At 44.3% G+C, this 16,017-nt stretch overlaps 1 protein-coding gene across 1 annotated transcript in view; it reads right to left on the bottom strand.

Moving 5' to 3' along the window:
- LOC121279363 (unconventional myosin-Id-like) overlaps nt 1-16,017 on the bottom strand; it is a 165,208-nt gene that overhangs the window by 33,610 nt on the left and 115,581 nt on the right. The window contains exons 17-19 of the mRNA XM_041190548.1: nt 11,703-11,926; nt 6,799-6,943; nt 4,714-4,818 (exon numbers count right to left, since the gene is read on the bottom strand). Coding sequence (XP_041046482.1) covers nt 4,714-4,818; nt 6,799-6,943; nt 11,703-11,926 — 474 coding nt within the window. The remainder of the gene's footprint in view (nt 1-4,713; nt 4,819-6,798; nt 6,944-11,702; nt 11,927-16,017) is intronic.

Raw genomic sequence — 16,017 nt, 5'->3', positions numbered from 1 at the left:
TACAACATCATACAACAAAGGGCAGGGGGCAGGAATAAAGGGGGTTTTATCTTGGGGTAAGGGGGCAATAGGTGCCCTCAATGGGCACAACAAATCCCTCTTCCTGCCCTATAGCAGCCCGCATAGTCAACACTGCTGGGTTGCTTGTCCCAGACTTCCCCTGCAGAATAAAAAATTGCTGCAGAAGAGGATTGAAACCCTTAAATGGCAGTTAATTGGCCACTTAAAGGACTCACTCAGCTTAAGGGTGGGCTGGCTGCCTTATGCCTTACCCGCTCCGATAATATGGTGGACGTGTCTGGATTAGGCAGGAAAGCAATGGGCTGGCCACCTGCTTTATTTTACAAGCCCCTGCACTCAAATAGGCCCTTCAAATAAGAAAAGTCAGTCTATTGTCATTTACTGCCTGTCTGGCTACTTGTTAACAGGGAATCCCCTGTGCCATTTCAAACCTTCTAGACGATTTTGGACAGACTGATGTCTGGTTGTTTTAAAGCTAAGATATCGCTCCAAATTGTTTTTGAAGCCATCCCAGATCAAAAGCAATTAAAATTGCCCTTTGCTCAGCAACATTAGATAGCCCACAGTTCAAAGACTTAAAATGGGTCTCAATTACAGATTTAAACAGCCCCTTATGGTGCTTGCTAATGAATAAAATCACCTGACCCATTGATCATTTTCAAATGGTTTGACAGGCCTGTGAGAAAAGTCCTCATTGAAGGACTAAAGGAAGCAATCATTCATTAAACAGGCTGAAGCTTGCAGAGACAGTGAGCAGTAACCCATTTTAACCTTGTGCAGGATTTGACCAGCAAGAAAGATTCCAATCAATTGTCAATTATTAAAAAGGTGAAGCATATACTTTAATATTTCTGAACACCTACATGTACACACTCATATAGTCACTCAAATGAACACACACACACACACATACACACACACACACACACACACACAGTTATACATATACATTAGATTTAGAGGGGTAATCTAAACTCTAAAAGGAAATTGTGGATTTGGATTGGGTGGGTGGCAGGGTGGAGGAGAGGGATGCGGTTAAAGTGTGAGAAATCTAAATTCTGACTCCACTCCTCATCTAATGAGTCCACTTCCAGTTTTAACAGAAATGGGATGAGGGTGAGTAGTGGGGGGGTGGGTGGGAGCGGTGGAAGACCAAATAGCTCAAGGGAGATGGGTTGGAACTTTAACTATTATGATAAGGCTGCATGCCACACACCTTCCTCCTTTTCAATTTCTCCTAATCTTCCCCACGAGTTCTCCAATCACTCCCAGGCCACCGACCTCTCGCCATAGCACCCAAGCCCCCAGGATCAGATCTATGCCCCAACCCCCAGGATATCAGGATTGTATCCCTAAAATCTCTAACCTCAGGACTCTTGGATCAGATCTCTGCCCCCCCCCACCCCTGGGACTCTGAGACCAGATCCTGACCCTAGGACTCCATGATCAGATCAAACACCCCACCTGGGCTCAGAATCCAACACCCCCACCGCCCTGGGATTGACCCCTCCCAAACTCCTCTCCTCAGTCAGGGAACAGACCTATCTGGTCATGTGACCTCCTCCAGGCTACTTTGTCAATCAGACTGGCTATCAGGCAGGGAAGCATTCTGTAATGTCACATAGTCAAACCCCACAGTGCACGGGGTCTGTGACTTCCAGGTTCCCCATGCTCTGCTGACTTACCCCTGCCCCCAGTCTTGCTGGATCAGTTAATTTAACATTCTCTCCTTAAATACAGATACATCTACACATGTATACCCACATCTGCATACAAGTATAGTCATACATGTACATTAACATAGATAAATGGACTTACACTTGATGCATCCACATCCACGCATCAAAGTGCAGACAAAGTAACTTAGACAAATTCATATGCCCAATAATAGAAAAAAAAATAGGATCAGATGTCAGGTTTAAACATATGCACACACAAAAACAAACAAACATCTATTCATATGCATTAACTCGTATATACACACATTCACATGCACACAGAAAAAGGACTAGATATAATGTTCCCCTGCTGATGGGTTTTTGAAGGCGGAGGGTTCATTAAATCCACTGGATGGTCTTCCTGCCACCTTCCTGCCTGTCCCTTTCCCCACCACAATTATACCATCAGCAGGGGTAGCATCAGGCACCCACCTGTCAGTGTGCTAATTGAGGCCCTTAAGTGGGCAATTAATACCCAAATAAAGGCCTCAGCCCACCCACCAGTGAGATTTCACCGCTGGCCAGAGAGGCCCATGCCAAGCGCCAGCCTAGCAGGTTTCCCTGCGCGGGATGGTAGTGAGTCAATGGGGGGAAAATGCCCTGGTCACATCAGAGGGCACCCCCCAAGATTTTAACATGCCCCCGAGCTCTCCACCCTATAGCCTCTCAACCAGCTCCCCTCTCTCCTCACCACCCTTTCCAGGGCCTGCCAGCTAGGCGCCCCAGCCATACCTAAATGATCAGGTGCCGCACACCTGAAATGCTAGAGAGCTGCCCGCCTCCGATTGGCCAGCAACTCTCTGAAGCGGGACTTCCTGATCCAGAAGGGTGGAAGTTCTCGCCTCTAGCTTATTAAAGGCCAAATGACTGGCAAATGCGTAGCAGCCAGCTGTCCCCTTGGCAGGTTCCTCTCAACCTTTTAACTGAGGTGCGGGGGGAGGGAAAGGGGTATGAGGTGTCTTGTATAATTTAGCCCAAACACAAACATATAAGTGCACATTTGTGAGATGCAGTCACAAGCACACAGGTGTAGTATCTATACAACTATGGGCAGAATTTTCCGGTCAGCATGCGGGGGTGGGCCTGATATGCCAATATGTAAACTGACACGCAATGATGTCAGGCATGCGTGTGTCCCGAAGTCATCGTGCGCCATGGCGATATTTTGTTCAGCAGGCGTGCGCTGGAGTTGGCTATGTGCCCGCTGAAAGTAAATGGCCTTATAAGGCCATTAAGGAATTAATTGAACCGCTTGTGAACATTGCCTGTCCAATCTTAAGGTAAGGCAGAAAGCCCAAGCGGCCTTCGCGAGCGGGATGACGTTTCCTGAAGGTTTTATTAAATAAATAAATAAATTTTCATAAATATAAAAACATGTTCCCGCTCATGTGACACAGTCACACAGCCACATGAGGGGACATGTTTAAATAATTTTTAAAATCAATTCTTTAATTTTTTAAATATCCATTCAATCTCCATGAGGCAGCCCCATGCCTCAGGGAGATTGCTGCGCACTTTTGCGCATATGCGCAAAAGAGTGCTGGCCCTGACTCTCCCTCTTTCCCCCACCTGCACAGATAGTGCCACTACTGGCCATGTATTACGCTGGGCGGGCCTTAATTGGCTTGCCTGCTTTAAATGGTGGCACGGAGCCAATCAGGGGTGGCGATTGACTCCAAGTCCGCCCCTGCTCGCTCCCACCCAGCCTGCCCACCCTAGGAAAATTCCTGGCCTATATATATTATTAGATATATATATATATATATATATATATATATACACATTTATATCAAATATCTTGCTTACAAAATTTTTCTATACACATGTATACCAATGTACAAATGCACATATACACACAAGCACACATCTACCAAAGAATGTGTTAATGTAATTGTTGGGGATTCCTTCACTTTTAGTGTGAACCCATTATTAAAGCTCTTGCTAACTTAACTTATCTGAGGAATGAATTTCATTCAAGTCCTTCACATCTTTTTCTGTAATACCACAAGGTGTGAGCTCAAAACCATATTTTTTGAATGTGGACTGGGGAAGGTCTTTGAATAAAAGATGTCAAGTCCTATCTGTGACTTCCCCATTAACAATCCCATTTCCAACACAAATAAAAGATAATCATTTGGTAATACAGAACTTGAGTATTGTTGAAAAAGGAGCCATGTTAAAGTTTTTCATCTTGCACTTCGCAAGAATACCTATATAAGGCAGCTTGATCCTGATCAGTTTAAATTGCAAACAATGCTTGGCAGTTAACTGTCAATCATCATCACTGGTGGATGCTCCATCCTCTATTAATCAGAGTAAACTTGCCAACCAACCAGCACTCTCTTCACATACAATATAAATTGTTTCTTCCCCCTATATTGGTATTCTTGCGAAGTGTCTTGGTGAGTGCAAGATGAAAAGCTTTGACACGGGCTCTTTCTTCAACCATACTAATGAGAGAATTTAGAGGTGAAGACGAGTTTTACAAATATCAGTCTGGAGACTTTTGCTGAGTGGAATCAGCAAACAAAGGTTTAATGCATTGCTAAGATGTCAAAAGAATAACTGGAAACATGATGAGAAATGTTTTTATACAGTGAGTTGTTATGATCTGGAATGCACTTCCTGAAAGGGTGGTGGAAGTAGATTCAATAGTAACCTTGAATAAAGAATTGAATAAATACTTGAAAAGGCAAAATATTCAGGGCAATGAGGTAAAGCGAGTAGTGGGACAAAGTGAATATATCTTTCAAAAAGCATGATGGGCTGAACGGCCTCCTTCTATGCTGTACGGTACCATGACATTATTTCCTTGGCTTCTTGGTCAGAGAGATACATTCTAATAGGTTACTCTCTGCATTAAAATAGCAGGTGGAGTGAATGTCATTTAAACATGCTTTGAGAATTCATCTGCTACTATTTCCAACAGAGGTTTTTCAGTTATAATGAGGGTGCATTTGTTCTTTGTCCTTACCTTTCGCACATGTGCAGAGAACAGCACACTGCTGAACTGCTCCTTGCATTTTAGTCCCTTCATGCTTGTGGCAAACTGGGACATCATCTCCGGGTTGTGCCTGGCCTGAAGGAAAAGACATTTTAATATCAGACATTCTGATGCTCAATTACACCATGGTTGATATGTACTCAATCTCCACTTCCCACATTTACTCCATATACCTTGATATCTTTACCTCAGAAAAATACATCTATCTCAGTCTTGAAAGAAAGAGTGGAACAGGAAAATAGGGAAGGAAGAGGTTCAAAAACAACAACAACAATAATAATATGTATTTCTATAGCACATTTAACATAGTAAAATATTCCATTGTGCTTCACAGGAGTGTAACCTGACAAAAAAAAACTCAGAACAAAAAAGATGTTAGAAGGAGTTAGAGTAAAAGAGTTAGGTTTAAGAGAGATAGAGTGAGGTGGATAGACAGAGAGATTTAGGGAGAGAATTCCAAAATCTTTTGGAATGCTGCCAAGAGTGGAGTGTAGAAATGAGAGTTGCAAAGGAAATGGGGAATGCACAATAGGACCATAAAAATATATATGAGCAAAGGAAGAGAGCAAAATCATGACTACAGGCGTAAGGAGTCATCTTCAGGCACTGTGGCTTGGATCTTCATCCTCGAGGTGGGTAGTGGGAGTTGGGAAAATTCTTGGCTCAGCACATCCGCCTTGTGAGAAAGTACCCTCAAATGATCTTCATTGCTGGGGGTGGGTGTGCACTAGAGTCGACCCAGGAAGAAGTTTGGAGAAGACGCAGGGGGTGCTGGGTGTCAAGGCAGGCTGTTTAAAAGACCTGCCTCAATGCTGTGGGACTTTGGCCCAGCTAACACAAATGTCCTGCAGCCCTTCCCTACCCCTCACACCCTTTCACCCTCCATGCCCTATGCATGTCACCTCATGACTTCCTATGGTCCCTCATGCCCTCAAACCAAGCTTTGGCACTTCCAAATGGCTGTAAAACACATGCTCCCTAGAGAAAATATGGTTTTATTTACAGTGCAGGCTCTCTGATCACTGTTGTCAATTTCACAATGTTTGTTCACACAATGTTAAGTAGTTTCAAGGGTTTGTGGTTTTTGTTATTGATCATTTAAAGACTCTGGATGATTGACATTTTTATTAGCTTGTAGTGAAATGACTTTTTTCAGTGTAGGAGAAAGTTATGAATGAATTGCATTTTTAAAAAGCGTTGTTTATATGTCCTCCTGTTACTACAGGGTTTATTGGTTCTAAACAGCCTATAGCAGGTTAGTTGCCATGAAAATGCCATATCTTGGCATGGGGGGGGGCCAAAAAGGGGTGGACAGAAGGGCATAGCTTGTCATAGGTTGTTATGAAGGGTTATACGGGTTGGTAGTAAGATAGAGTTAAGCATCTGGAGCATGAGGAGTGATGTGGGTGGGTGGAAGGGCAGAGTTTAGCATAGGGGACATGAGGAGGGACTTTTGAACTTACCTTTAGAGGTCATGCAGTTTAGGGTTCATGACTTTTCTGAGGGTCTATGGACATCGACTCTTTCAAAACCTAGCCCGACTCCATGAAAATTGCAGAGAAGTGGGAGATACCTATCTCTGCAATGGAGCTGGTTAGGCCGGGAACGCTGAATGCAGGCATTTGACAGGAACCAGCCACTCCCAAAAATCAGACAGCACAGGAAAGGAGTTCGGAATCCCATAATTGGGACTCACCAGCCATTTTTAAGGGGCTCTCAAGTCATCCTGACCTGGTGAAAATCCGGGCCTATGTCCCTGACAGAAGCCTTATATGCCTCGGATATTCCATCATGCATCCTGTGCGATTTTTCATAAAATCATGTGCAGTATGTGCCAGAGTTTGTCAGACCAGCTCTTCAGCCATGACTTTGGTCACCTTTGCTCCTGTTGTTTCTCTGTGAATAACCTTGAGATGGTTACCATGTTAAGTAAGAGTTAAGTCATTGTAAGAGTTCAAGTTGTTCAGTTTACCCAAGGGCAGAAGCAGTATGCAGATGAGGTCTAGTGTCTACAGCTGAAAGTGGCCAACAAAGTGAAGATAAAACAGGACTTACAGATGCGAGGTAGTCCTGCTCCCAGGTTCTTTGCACACCCCAGTCTTTTCTCCGCCCCAGCAGTGCATCCATGGCAGCAATCTTTACCTTGATTTGTGGCATGTCAGATGGCGGGATGTTTTTCACAATCTGCCGTGCCCTCCATCTGCAAGAAAGCAGCACAGGATAAAAGTCAATAACTGCTGGATCAAGCAGCAGAAAGGGTGCTGATTTTATCAGATTTTAATGGTTGGGAGATGGAAGTATGCATTTCTCTATTAAATGCCACTGTCTCCCTGTTAACCATGGGGGTGCATTTCCTCAGGTGGAAGCAGGGGAGCAACTTTGGGAAAATTCATATCATATCAAAATATGTCAAAATGTATATCAAAATTATTGTCTGCTGTCAACAGGAAATTAAATAAATTGCCTTGTGATGTGAATTCCTGCTGTGGCTTTTACGGTTACCACAGGTCAATGAAAGATGGGACTTCTGAGCCAACTGGATCCCATGGCCCAGTCAGAGGAGTTGAAAAAAAGGGATTGCTCAAAGTTAACACTCATGAACACTATGGGCTGAAGTTTTAGCTCGTTGGGCAGACCTGACCCGACTGAGTGTTAAAAAAACGCGTGATGACGTCGGGCAAACGTCCTGATGTCATTGTGCACTTGCACGATATTTCAGTCGGTAATTAAAATAAATTTTTCGCTGCCCGTCCAACATAACAGTTGGCAGGTAGGCAAAAAGGCCAAGCAGCTTTTGCATTTTTCTGGAAACCTCATCCACAGGCGGGATGAGGTTTCCAACAGCAAATAAAAATAACATAAAAATTTTAAAATTCAATTAATAACATGACCTGCTCATGTGACAGATTCACATGAAGGACATGTTTCATAACAACTTAGAAAGCTTTATTTTTTATTTTGAAAACTGTTCATCTCCTTGAGGCAGCTCTGTGCCTCAGAGAGATTTCAAGCGCGCACCCGTGCGCATGCGTGAAGTTCACGCTCTCCCCTCTCACCCTCCTCCCCACCCCACACAGGCAGCGCTGAACACCGCTGCTCGTGTTTCACACTGGGCGGGCCTTAATTGGCCTGCCAACGGGAAATTGCGGTGCGGCCCCAATCATGGGCAGCAGTCAGCTTCCCCACTGCCCCCGCCCACCCCCGCTGAGCCCACCTGATGAGGGAAAAATCCTTCCCCATGTCCACACAAAAACTACAGGCTAATGAGTTTGCTGGAAAGTGACACTAACATTTGGAACAGCCAGGCAATTAGCGCTGACCAATAAAAAAGCTCAATATTGGTATCCAATTCTTAAATTTATCTATAGATATTAACGACTATGTATTATTCAATAGATGCTAAATGTGCAAGTCATTTAACCTGTATCTAGCCCACGCTTAAACCTGTCCTCAGAGTGTTTGACAGGTGACTGTAGAGGGAGCTCTACTCTGTTTCTATAATGTATCCTGTGCTTGCCCTGCGAGTGTTTAATGGGGGTATGTAGAGGAAGTTTTTAATTTATATCTAATCTGAGCTGCACCTGCCCTGGGAGTGTGTGAGAAGGTTGTTTAGAGTGAACTTTACTCTGTTTGTAACCATACTTTACTTGCTTTGGGAATGCTTGGTAGGAAAGTGCAGAGAGAATTTTATTTCTGACATATCCGGCAGCTGCCCTGATAGAAGTTTAAAGGAAGTTTGACTCTGCATTGTAAGGTATTTTGATATTTTGTGTATTTCTGTGATGCTGTTAAGGCTTCCCTTTTTTTTAAATACGTATAAACTTGTGTCAAAATGTAACCAATTGTGAGGCGGACCAACATCTTGAGCTCAGAACATGGAGTGCGGAGGACATCAGACGAAGATTTCTGACCAAAGACATCAACATTCAGGCCTATATGAAGCTTTTTAAAAAATAAAAACTGGGCAAGGATATACACACACAGATACAGACGTGTCAGAACATGCCAATGGGGCGGTGGGTAACCACCAGGCATCTTGATTACAGAAACTGAGCTAGACAATGGTCTCTCAGGTATGTGTGAATGGCTTTCCTCCTGCCTTACCTCCTGCTGATCTTATTGAAACATACAAGATTCTGAGGGGGCTTGACAGGGTAGATGTTGAAAAGATGTTTCCACTAGTGGGGGAAACTCGAACGAGGGGACATAGTTACAGAATAAGGGGACACTCATTTAAAACTGAGATGTGAAGGAATTTCTTCTCTCAGAGGGTAGTGAATGTCTGGAATTCTCTACCTGGAGGCTAGATCACTGAAAGTACTTAAAGAGGAGGTAGATAGATTTTTGAAATATCGGGAAGTTGAGGGCTATGAGGACCTAGCACGAAAGAGGCTTGGGGCAGATCAGCCATGATCTTATTGAATGGTGGGGCAGGCTTGAGGGGCTGAACGGCCTACTCATGCTCCCACTTCTTATTTCTTGCCAAGATACGGAGATCACGTCCGTTGCTGGCAGGTACCTGGAGACACCCCCTTTGCTGAGAGCAGGAAATGACCACGTGCAAATTGTCTTTGCATGGCCAGGGTGGGATTGATAATCCAATCAGATGACTTGATTTAAGACATTACCTTATAAGGCAAGAGACCAGGGTCAGAAAGGGATATAAAGCCACAGCTCTCAAGGACATTGGAGCTGCAACCAGGAAGTGGAGCAAGGCAGCGTGGTCTGTTGGTAGTGCACAAGCTCATGTTGGCTGGGAGGGAATCGGCCACGCATTAGGGAAATCTTGTATAAAATGAGCATTCTTCCACAGCGGAGACAGTTCAGAAGCAGTTACATTGACATGCTTGGAGTCGGACCTCTAGCTTATCTGTCCACTCAAGTAATGCAGAGGCATGAAAATGCCACCAAATGCTCCTGAACTTTTCACCCCTTGGGCACAGACTGCAAACTAATGAGTGTTTTAGAGGACAGTTGGATGACTGGGCAAGTTGTACAATCTCCTTGCTAAAGCTGGCCATGGAGCAGTCACTGGTGGAGGTGCTCACAGCCCCTTGCAATGTTATCATCCCATCTGGACCAGTCTCCCCCATGGTTCAAGCTAACAGCGCAGCCTTGCAGTGCGGGTTAGGAGAATGGCTTTGCCTAAGCTGAGAGCACAGCATGCAGTCCAGTGGGTGAAGCTGCCGCCATTCGGTCAGGTGGAGCGGGGTGGAGTTGGGTGGAGTTTCGTGCAGACATGCAGCGCACTAATCTCTGGCTATCAAGTGGAATCCCTGTTGTCGAAGGCACCCGGCTGATCTGCTGGCACCTTGATGGCCACATATGTGCAGTCGATTGCACCCTGGATGCAGGGGAACCTAACAATCGCTGCAAAGCCTCTGGCTCAGTCAGCCTGGCTGGCCTTGTCCATACAGAAATGAATGAAAGTCAATACCCACCTGAACGGAGCCTCTGTCACCAGCTTGACAGAAGACTCCACAAAGATCCCCCAATGACAGCTGGAAAGAGCTGGACGCATAGAAGTTGAAGGGCACTGTAATCTTCAGAGCCACTGACATGGGGTATCCACCCACACAGTTGGAGCTGATCTCAGGCCCAATCATTTGGCAAATGGAGGTCATGGTCTCCCTGGAGAGGTGGAGCCTCCTTTGGCATTGCACCTCAGATATATTGAGATAGCTGTTTCGCTGCTTGTAAACCTTGGCAGCAGGATAATGGTGTCTTCTGAGGCCCCTGCTGCCTTGGACTACCTGCTGGCCCTGTGCCCCTTGTGCCTGCGCCTCTCCTCCCACAGGTCGCTCCTTTGGAAGCTGCATTGGGACACGTGGCCTCCTCTCCCTTCTGCCCCTCTCTTTTTCCTTAGAGGAGGCACCACAATTGGAGACCACATTTCCCATCACCAGGGTAACAGAAGGCTGTTTGATACCTGGAAGGGTTCACACCATCAAAATCCTCCAGAAGCCTTGGAGGCCTGAAATGAAGCCTAGAAATGCTAAGAATGAAGCTCAGAACAGAGATGAAGATATCAAGTTCAAATTATCAACCAGCAGCAAACTATCTACTAAACTCCTCACTACTCACACTAGTAATGCCTCTGAACCTTTCTATCCTGCTCTTGGATGAGGTTTTGCAAAATGTTGACTGCCCACCTGCCCATTTTGCCCATGTGATGAGTGCGAAATTGCAAGGGCAATGTAAAATCAGGTTCAATTGAGTTTTTAATGGCCTTAAGCGGCTTCTTAATTGATGGCATGCGCGGCTCTGATTCCTGTGCCCGCCCACTGACCTGAACATTGCGTGTGTACGGGATGACATCAGGATGCTTTCCTGACACCTTCTTGCGCTTTTTTACACCTGATCTGGTCGGGCACGCACCCGTGAGGCGTAAAATTCTGCCCCATGTCTTCTGTGCAGCAGATCCTGGGCTGGAGGCACTGAGAGGTGTGTGTGCACCTGCAGTTTTAATATGGCACCCAGCACGAGAAAACGGCAAGGAGATGGCGTGGCGGGTGAACTGGAGGCCGCCCGCCAGCAAAACGGCGTGTTTCCCGAGAATGCATGATTAATGAGGTGGGATTGGGTCGATGCGGAATGAAAAGCTGCCATTGCTGCCGGCGGGTAAATTGACTTTTTTCCCACCCGCTACTGCACTTTGTGCAAATCTGGAACAATTCTGTGTGGAAGAATTCATTCAGCGGGCTGAACACCTGGGGGCGAGCTCCTGCGCACGGGTCTTACTAAGCAACTGGTGTTGTAAGCATATACTATTGCTTAGGGGGTTAATAAATGTTTTCCACATAAATTGGAAATTGTATCTATAGTTTGTTTTGTGTCGCTGATACCAAAGTACGGTGTGAGGACTTAGAGGGTAGTGAGACCCCCGGATAAGAGTCTTCAGTGTTATTTAATGTGAGCACAATAAGCCAATGAAGTGCCTTAAAGAAAATATACCTTACCTTCTGAACAGATACTTCATGTTCTCCTCAAACTTAACTAAGACTGTGGGAGGTGTTGGCCATGTCACACTCTTTCCGTAGTCACTCATGCTCCGTACATTCTGGAAGCGTCTCATTACCTCTATGAGATATGCCTTGACCTTGAATGTCTTGTAATAACTCATGATTGCATAGACAGCTCTCATGCTTCGACAACGTTTCCGAGCAAGGGTTCCTCTCCAGATCTGTTGAGGGAAACAGGATATAATTCACTGAGTGTGTGAATTCTTAGCATTTCATTGCACATGTTTTATTATCAAATCAAGTATCATTGATGTGTTGAGCCAATATTGGCTGTTTGTTTCTGGTACTGGGGTTTACATTTGCCTCATCAATGGGTTGTGAGTTTCCATTTGTGCACACTGGGCCTCAGTCTCAAATCGGCACAAGTCCCCAGCGTCAAAACTACAGACACTTTATCACTGATTCGCAATGTCACTCAGAAGCACTATTGAATGGCTGGTATACAAATCGAAAGATATTGTCCTACGACACTATGACTATTGAATTTGCAGCTGAGAGACAACATAGGGCAGAATCTTGTGCCGTCTCCCATGGTGAGTTTGGTGGCGGGGGCATTTAATCAGGTGGGAGGGTAGTGGGAGAGGACCCTACCATCTCTCTGACTCCACCCCACTACACGGCAAGAAGACCTGTGGATGACCTTCCCATCAGCTGCCAATTGAGGCCCTTAGGTGGCCAAGGCTTTCATCCCACCACTAATTACCCCTTGCGGGGTTAGTTGTGGGCACCCGGTGGGGCCATTCAAAGGCAGTCAGTGCCTGATTAAGGGACATGGCAACGTGAAAGGTGGGGGGGTGGGAGGGGGGGTGTGGGTGAACCGTCCCCATGCACCCCAACAGCCCCCAATTCCACAATCCTCCTCTCACCCATCACTCTTCCTAGGCTTTGAATGTGTGTTGTACTAACAGCAACCACTACCTCCCCAGTGGCAATGCCATTCAATAGAGCCTCTGATTCCACCCCAGGGTAGGCCTACCACTGGACTGTCAAGTACCTGACTGGCTCATGATACGGGCCTTCTGAAAAGAGGCAACACAGGCAGCCAGCAGCCCAGTCCCCCATCGCTTCCACAAGATTCCACCCATAGCCACAGAATGTTTGATGGGCAATGTAAAGGGAGCTTTACCCTTACTCATGTTGTACCTGCCCTGGGAGTCTTTGCTGGGACAATACAGAGAGGGTTTTACTCTACTATTATTTCCATTGAAGTCAACAGAAATAAAAATCATGTGAGATTTAAAATAGGTGGCAGGCTTACTATCATTTTACACTATCGCACAAAATCAAGGTCTATCCCACATCTCCACGTATAAAGCCCCAAGTGATTTCTCTAAGCTATGCCATAAGAAGTAGTTCTGATGGTTTTGATGTTTTTGCTGTAGGTGTTTACCCGGTTATTTTAACCTGGCTAACTCTATGCTCACAAAACGAAGAGAGGTTTAGTCCAAGGATGTTCAGGATATATATGAGAAGACTATTGATTGGAAGATATGTCCCACATTTGGAAAAGGAGACCGCTGAGCCTGCTCCATGAATCCTCAGTGGAATTCATGCTTCAGCTTCAACTGCTTGATTAATAACTTTTCTATGAATAATTAATTAAAAATTAATAAATCAATGTGAGCAGCTGCATCTGAAGCTTCCAGGTTTTAAAACATCATAGCTACCTCTCTATTGCTGGAATTCAATTGCTCTGTATCCTATTTTTATCTTGCAGGTCAAATCCTCTATGTTACATTCTGTCTGCACTATTTTATCATGGTTGTGAGTCTATCTATATTAAGCACACAGAGGAAATGAAACCCCTTTGGTGTCTGGGAGGTGTAAGAGGAGCAAAAGTAAAACACAACAGGCATTTCAACATACTTTTAAGGCCTATTCTCCTTGACTTTTGTGCTACAATGATTTCTGAATGTCTGATACTCAAACAACAACTTGTATTTTTATAGTGCCTTTAGCATAATAAAATCAAGGGCTTCTCAGGAGCATTATTAAAACAAATTTTCACACTGAGATACCTAAAGCGATATTAGGAAAGATGATCAAATGTTTGATTAAGTATGTAGATTAATGCCTGTAAATGACACTCAATGGAAGCTGTGTGGTCTCATGACAGGGGTTGTATTTGCTGAGCCTGGATTGATATAATTTTGCTGTGAAATCACCAGAAATGTGTCTACCCAAGAAACAGTGCTAGACCATTTCCAGGAGGGCTTTGCAACGGCACAAGTAAACCTGTTTCCCAATATGAAGCTATATTTAAAAAGCTCTCAGACAATAGGAGAGGAAATCTGAGATAGGGGAAAATTAGGTTGTGATTCTGATATGGGTTGCAGAATCCATTGAACTTCAATGTCTACATATGAATACTAGTGTACCTGTATATATTTATGTCTCTGTGTTTTTGTGGGTTTTTTTGTGAACACAAGTGTGAGTGCTTGTTTACTTGTATGTTTGCATATCTGCCTGCCTGAATATGTGACTGGGTACTTGTGTCTGCATATCTGTCTGACCGTATGGCTCAACTTTTCCAAGCATTATTCAGATTATTTAGCTGCCTCGGTTTCTCTGCTCTAATTTCTAAAAGGGAATAATCTAATCATTTCAAATCCTCCCCCTAGGGCCAGATAAATGGCATCTCTATAAAAGAACTGGGCATTTATCAAATCTGGCATTAAGAGGCCAAGGTCCTAGAAAGTAGGACAGACATCTTCATGTGAGCTATAAAGAGCTGACAATGAGGAACGGGTTTGTGGACCTAGATTCCCTTCCCCATTAATCACTGGTAGATGCAATGTCTATAGGAGCAAAGAATACTTCAGAAAGGCTGATATAAAATCTGAGAATTTTTAAGGAATGTACTGGAGCTGTAGAATATTGAAACAATGATGTGGACTTGGTGCTGCTCCATCTGCGGACTGTAATTTTACTTTTCAGACATTAAATTAGGTCAACACCTTAAAAGGGAAATGTAATCAGTCAAATGTTCCTTGAACAGCAGTGTTGTAAAGGAAGCATATACACACTTCAGGTGCGATAATTTCTGCAGTATTGAGAGAGTGCTGCATTGTCAGAGACAACATCTTTTAGATATGTTAAACTGAGGGCACATCTTCCTGCTCTGGTAGATGGAAAAGACCCCATGGTACTTAAAGTAGAGCATTGAAGCTCAGTGTCCTCAATATTTTCTACAACACAACACTTCAAAAAGTAAATACTTAATTGGCTGTGAAGCACTTTGGGTATCCTGAAAGATGATATAAATGCATTTTATTTACTAGCTTCACCACAAGAAATAACTTACCTCCAATAGTTCTGTCAATTCCTATTATAAACTTGAGAAGATTCAATTCAATCACTTCACAAACTCCCCCTTTTCAATAAACAGAGCCAATGATGATGGATTTTAGTACTTGGAAATAGAACCCTTCCCGTTTCAAGCAAACATTGTCAGAATGAAGCACTTCCAGGTTGAGCACAGCAAAGCTCCTGCTGTGCTTTATATCAGACCCTAGAAGAATGTCTTCTACTGTACCAAGGTGCATTTTTTCCTATTTCCCACACTGGTTGCTATTTGGTGGATCTGGCTGAGAGGGTTGGTGCTGAGTTATGGGCACTCCTGTGCTGCAACCCCACAACCATTAGGAACCAGACTGGGACAAGCCCAACTCACATAATATCTTTACAGGCAACAAATAGAACGAAAGAAATTGCATTTATGTAGCACCTTTTATGACCTCAGGACCTCCCAAAGTGCTTTGTAGCCAATGAAGTATGTTTTGAATTGGAATCACTATTGTAATTTAGGACAAACAGTGGCCAATTTGCACACAGCAAGCTACTGAAAACTTCCTCTGATTGAGGAGTCAGTCAGACAGTTATCTATTTATAATTGTCATGAAGAAAGTGAGGAAAGTGCCAAGAAAAGAATCTTTACTCAGAAGGTATAGAAGCTTGTAATGTTTTACCACAGGTGGAGTCGATTTTAACTGCCTTCACCTGGCATTAACAGGGCAGCAACAGCTTAGCCATAACCTGCTCACTGACACCCAGTTTGGGCTCTGCCAGGGCCACTCAGCTCCTGACCTCTTGGTTTCAATATTCAATATTCAAAATTTTTGGTACAAACATGGACAAAAGAGCTGAACTCCCAAAGTGAGGTGAGAGTGACTGCCCTTGACATCAAGGCCGAATATAGCATCAAGGAGCTCTAGCTAAACTGGAGTCAATGGGGATCAGGGAGAAACGTCTC

Source organism: Carcharodon carcharias, chromosome 6 (genome assembly GCF_017639515.1).
Source record: "Carcharodon carcharias isolate sCarCar2 chromosome 6, sCarCar2.pri, whole genome shotgun sequence".
Taxonomy (NCBI): domain Eukaryota; kingdom Metazoa; phylum Chordata; class Chondrichthyes; order Lamniformes; family Lamnidae; genus Carcharodon; species Carcharodon carcharias.
The sequence above is the reverse complement of the archived record's forward strand: the minus strand, read 5'-3'. Positions and strand labels throughout refer to the sequence as shown.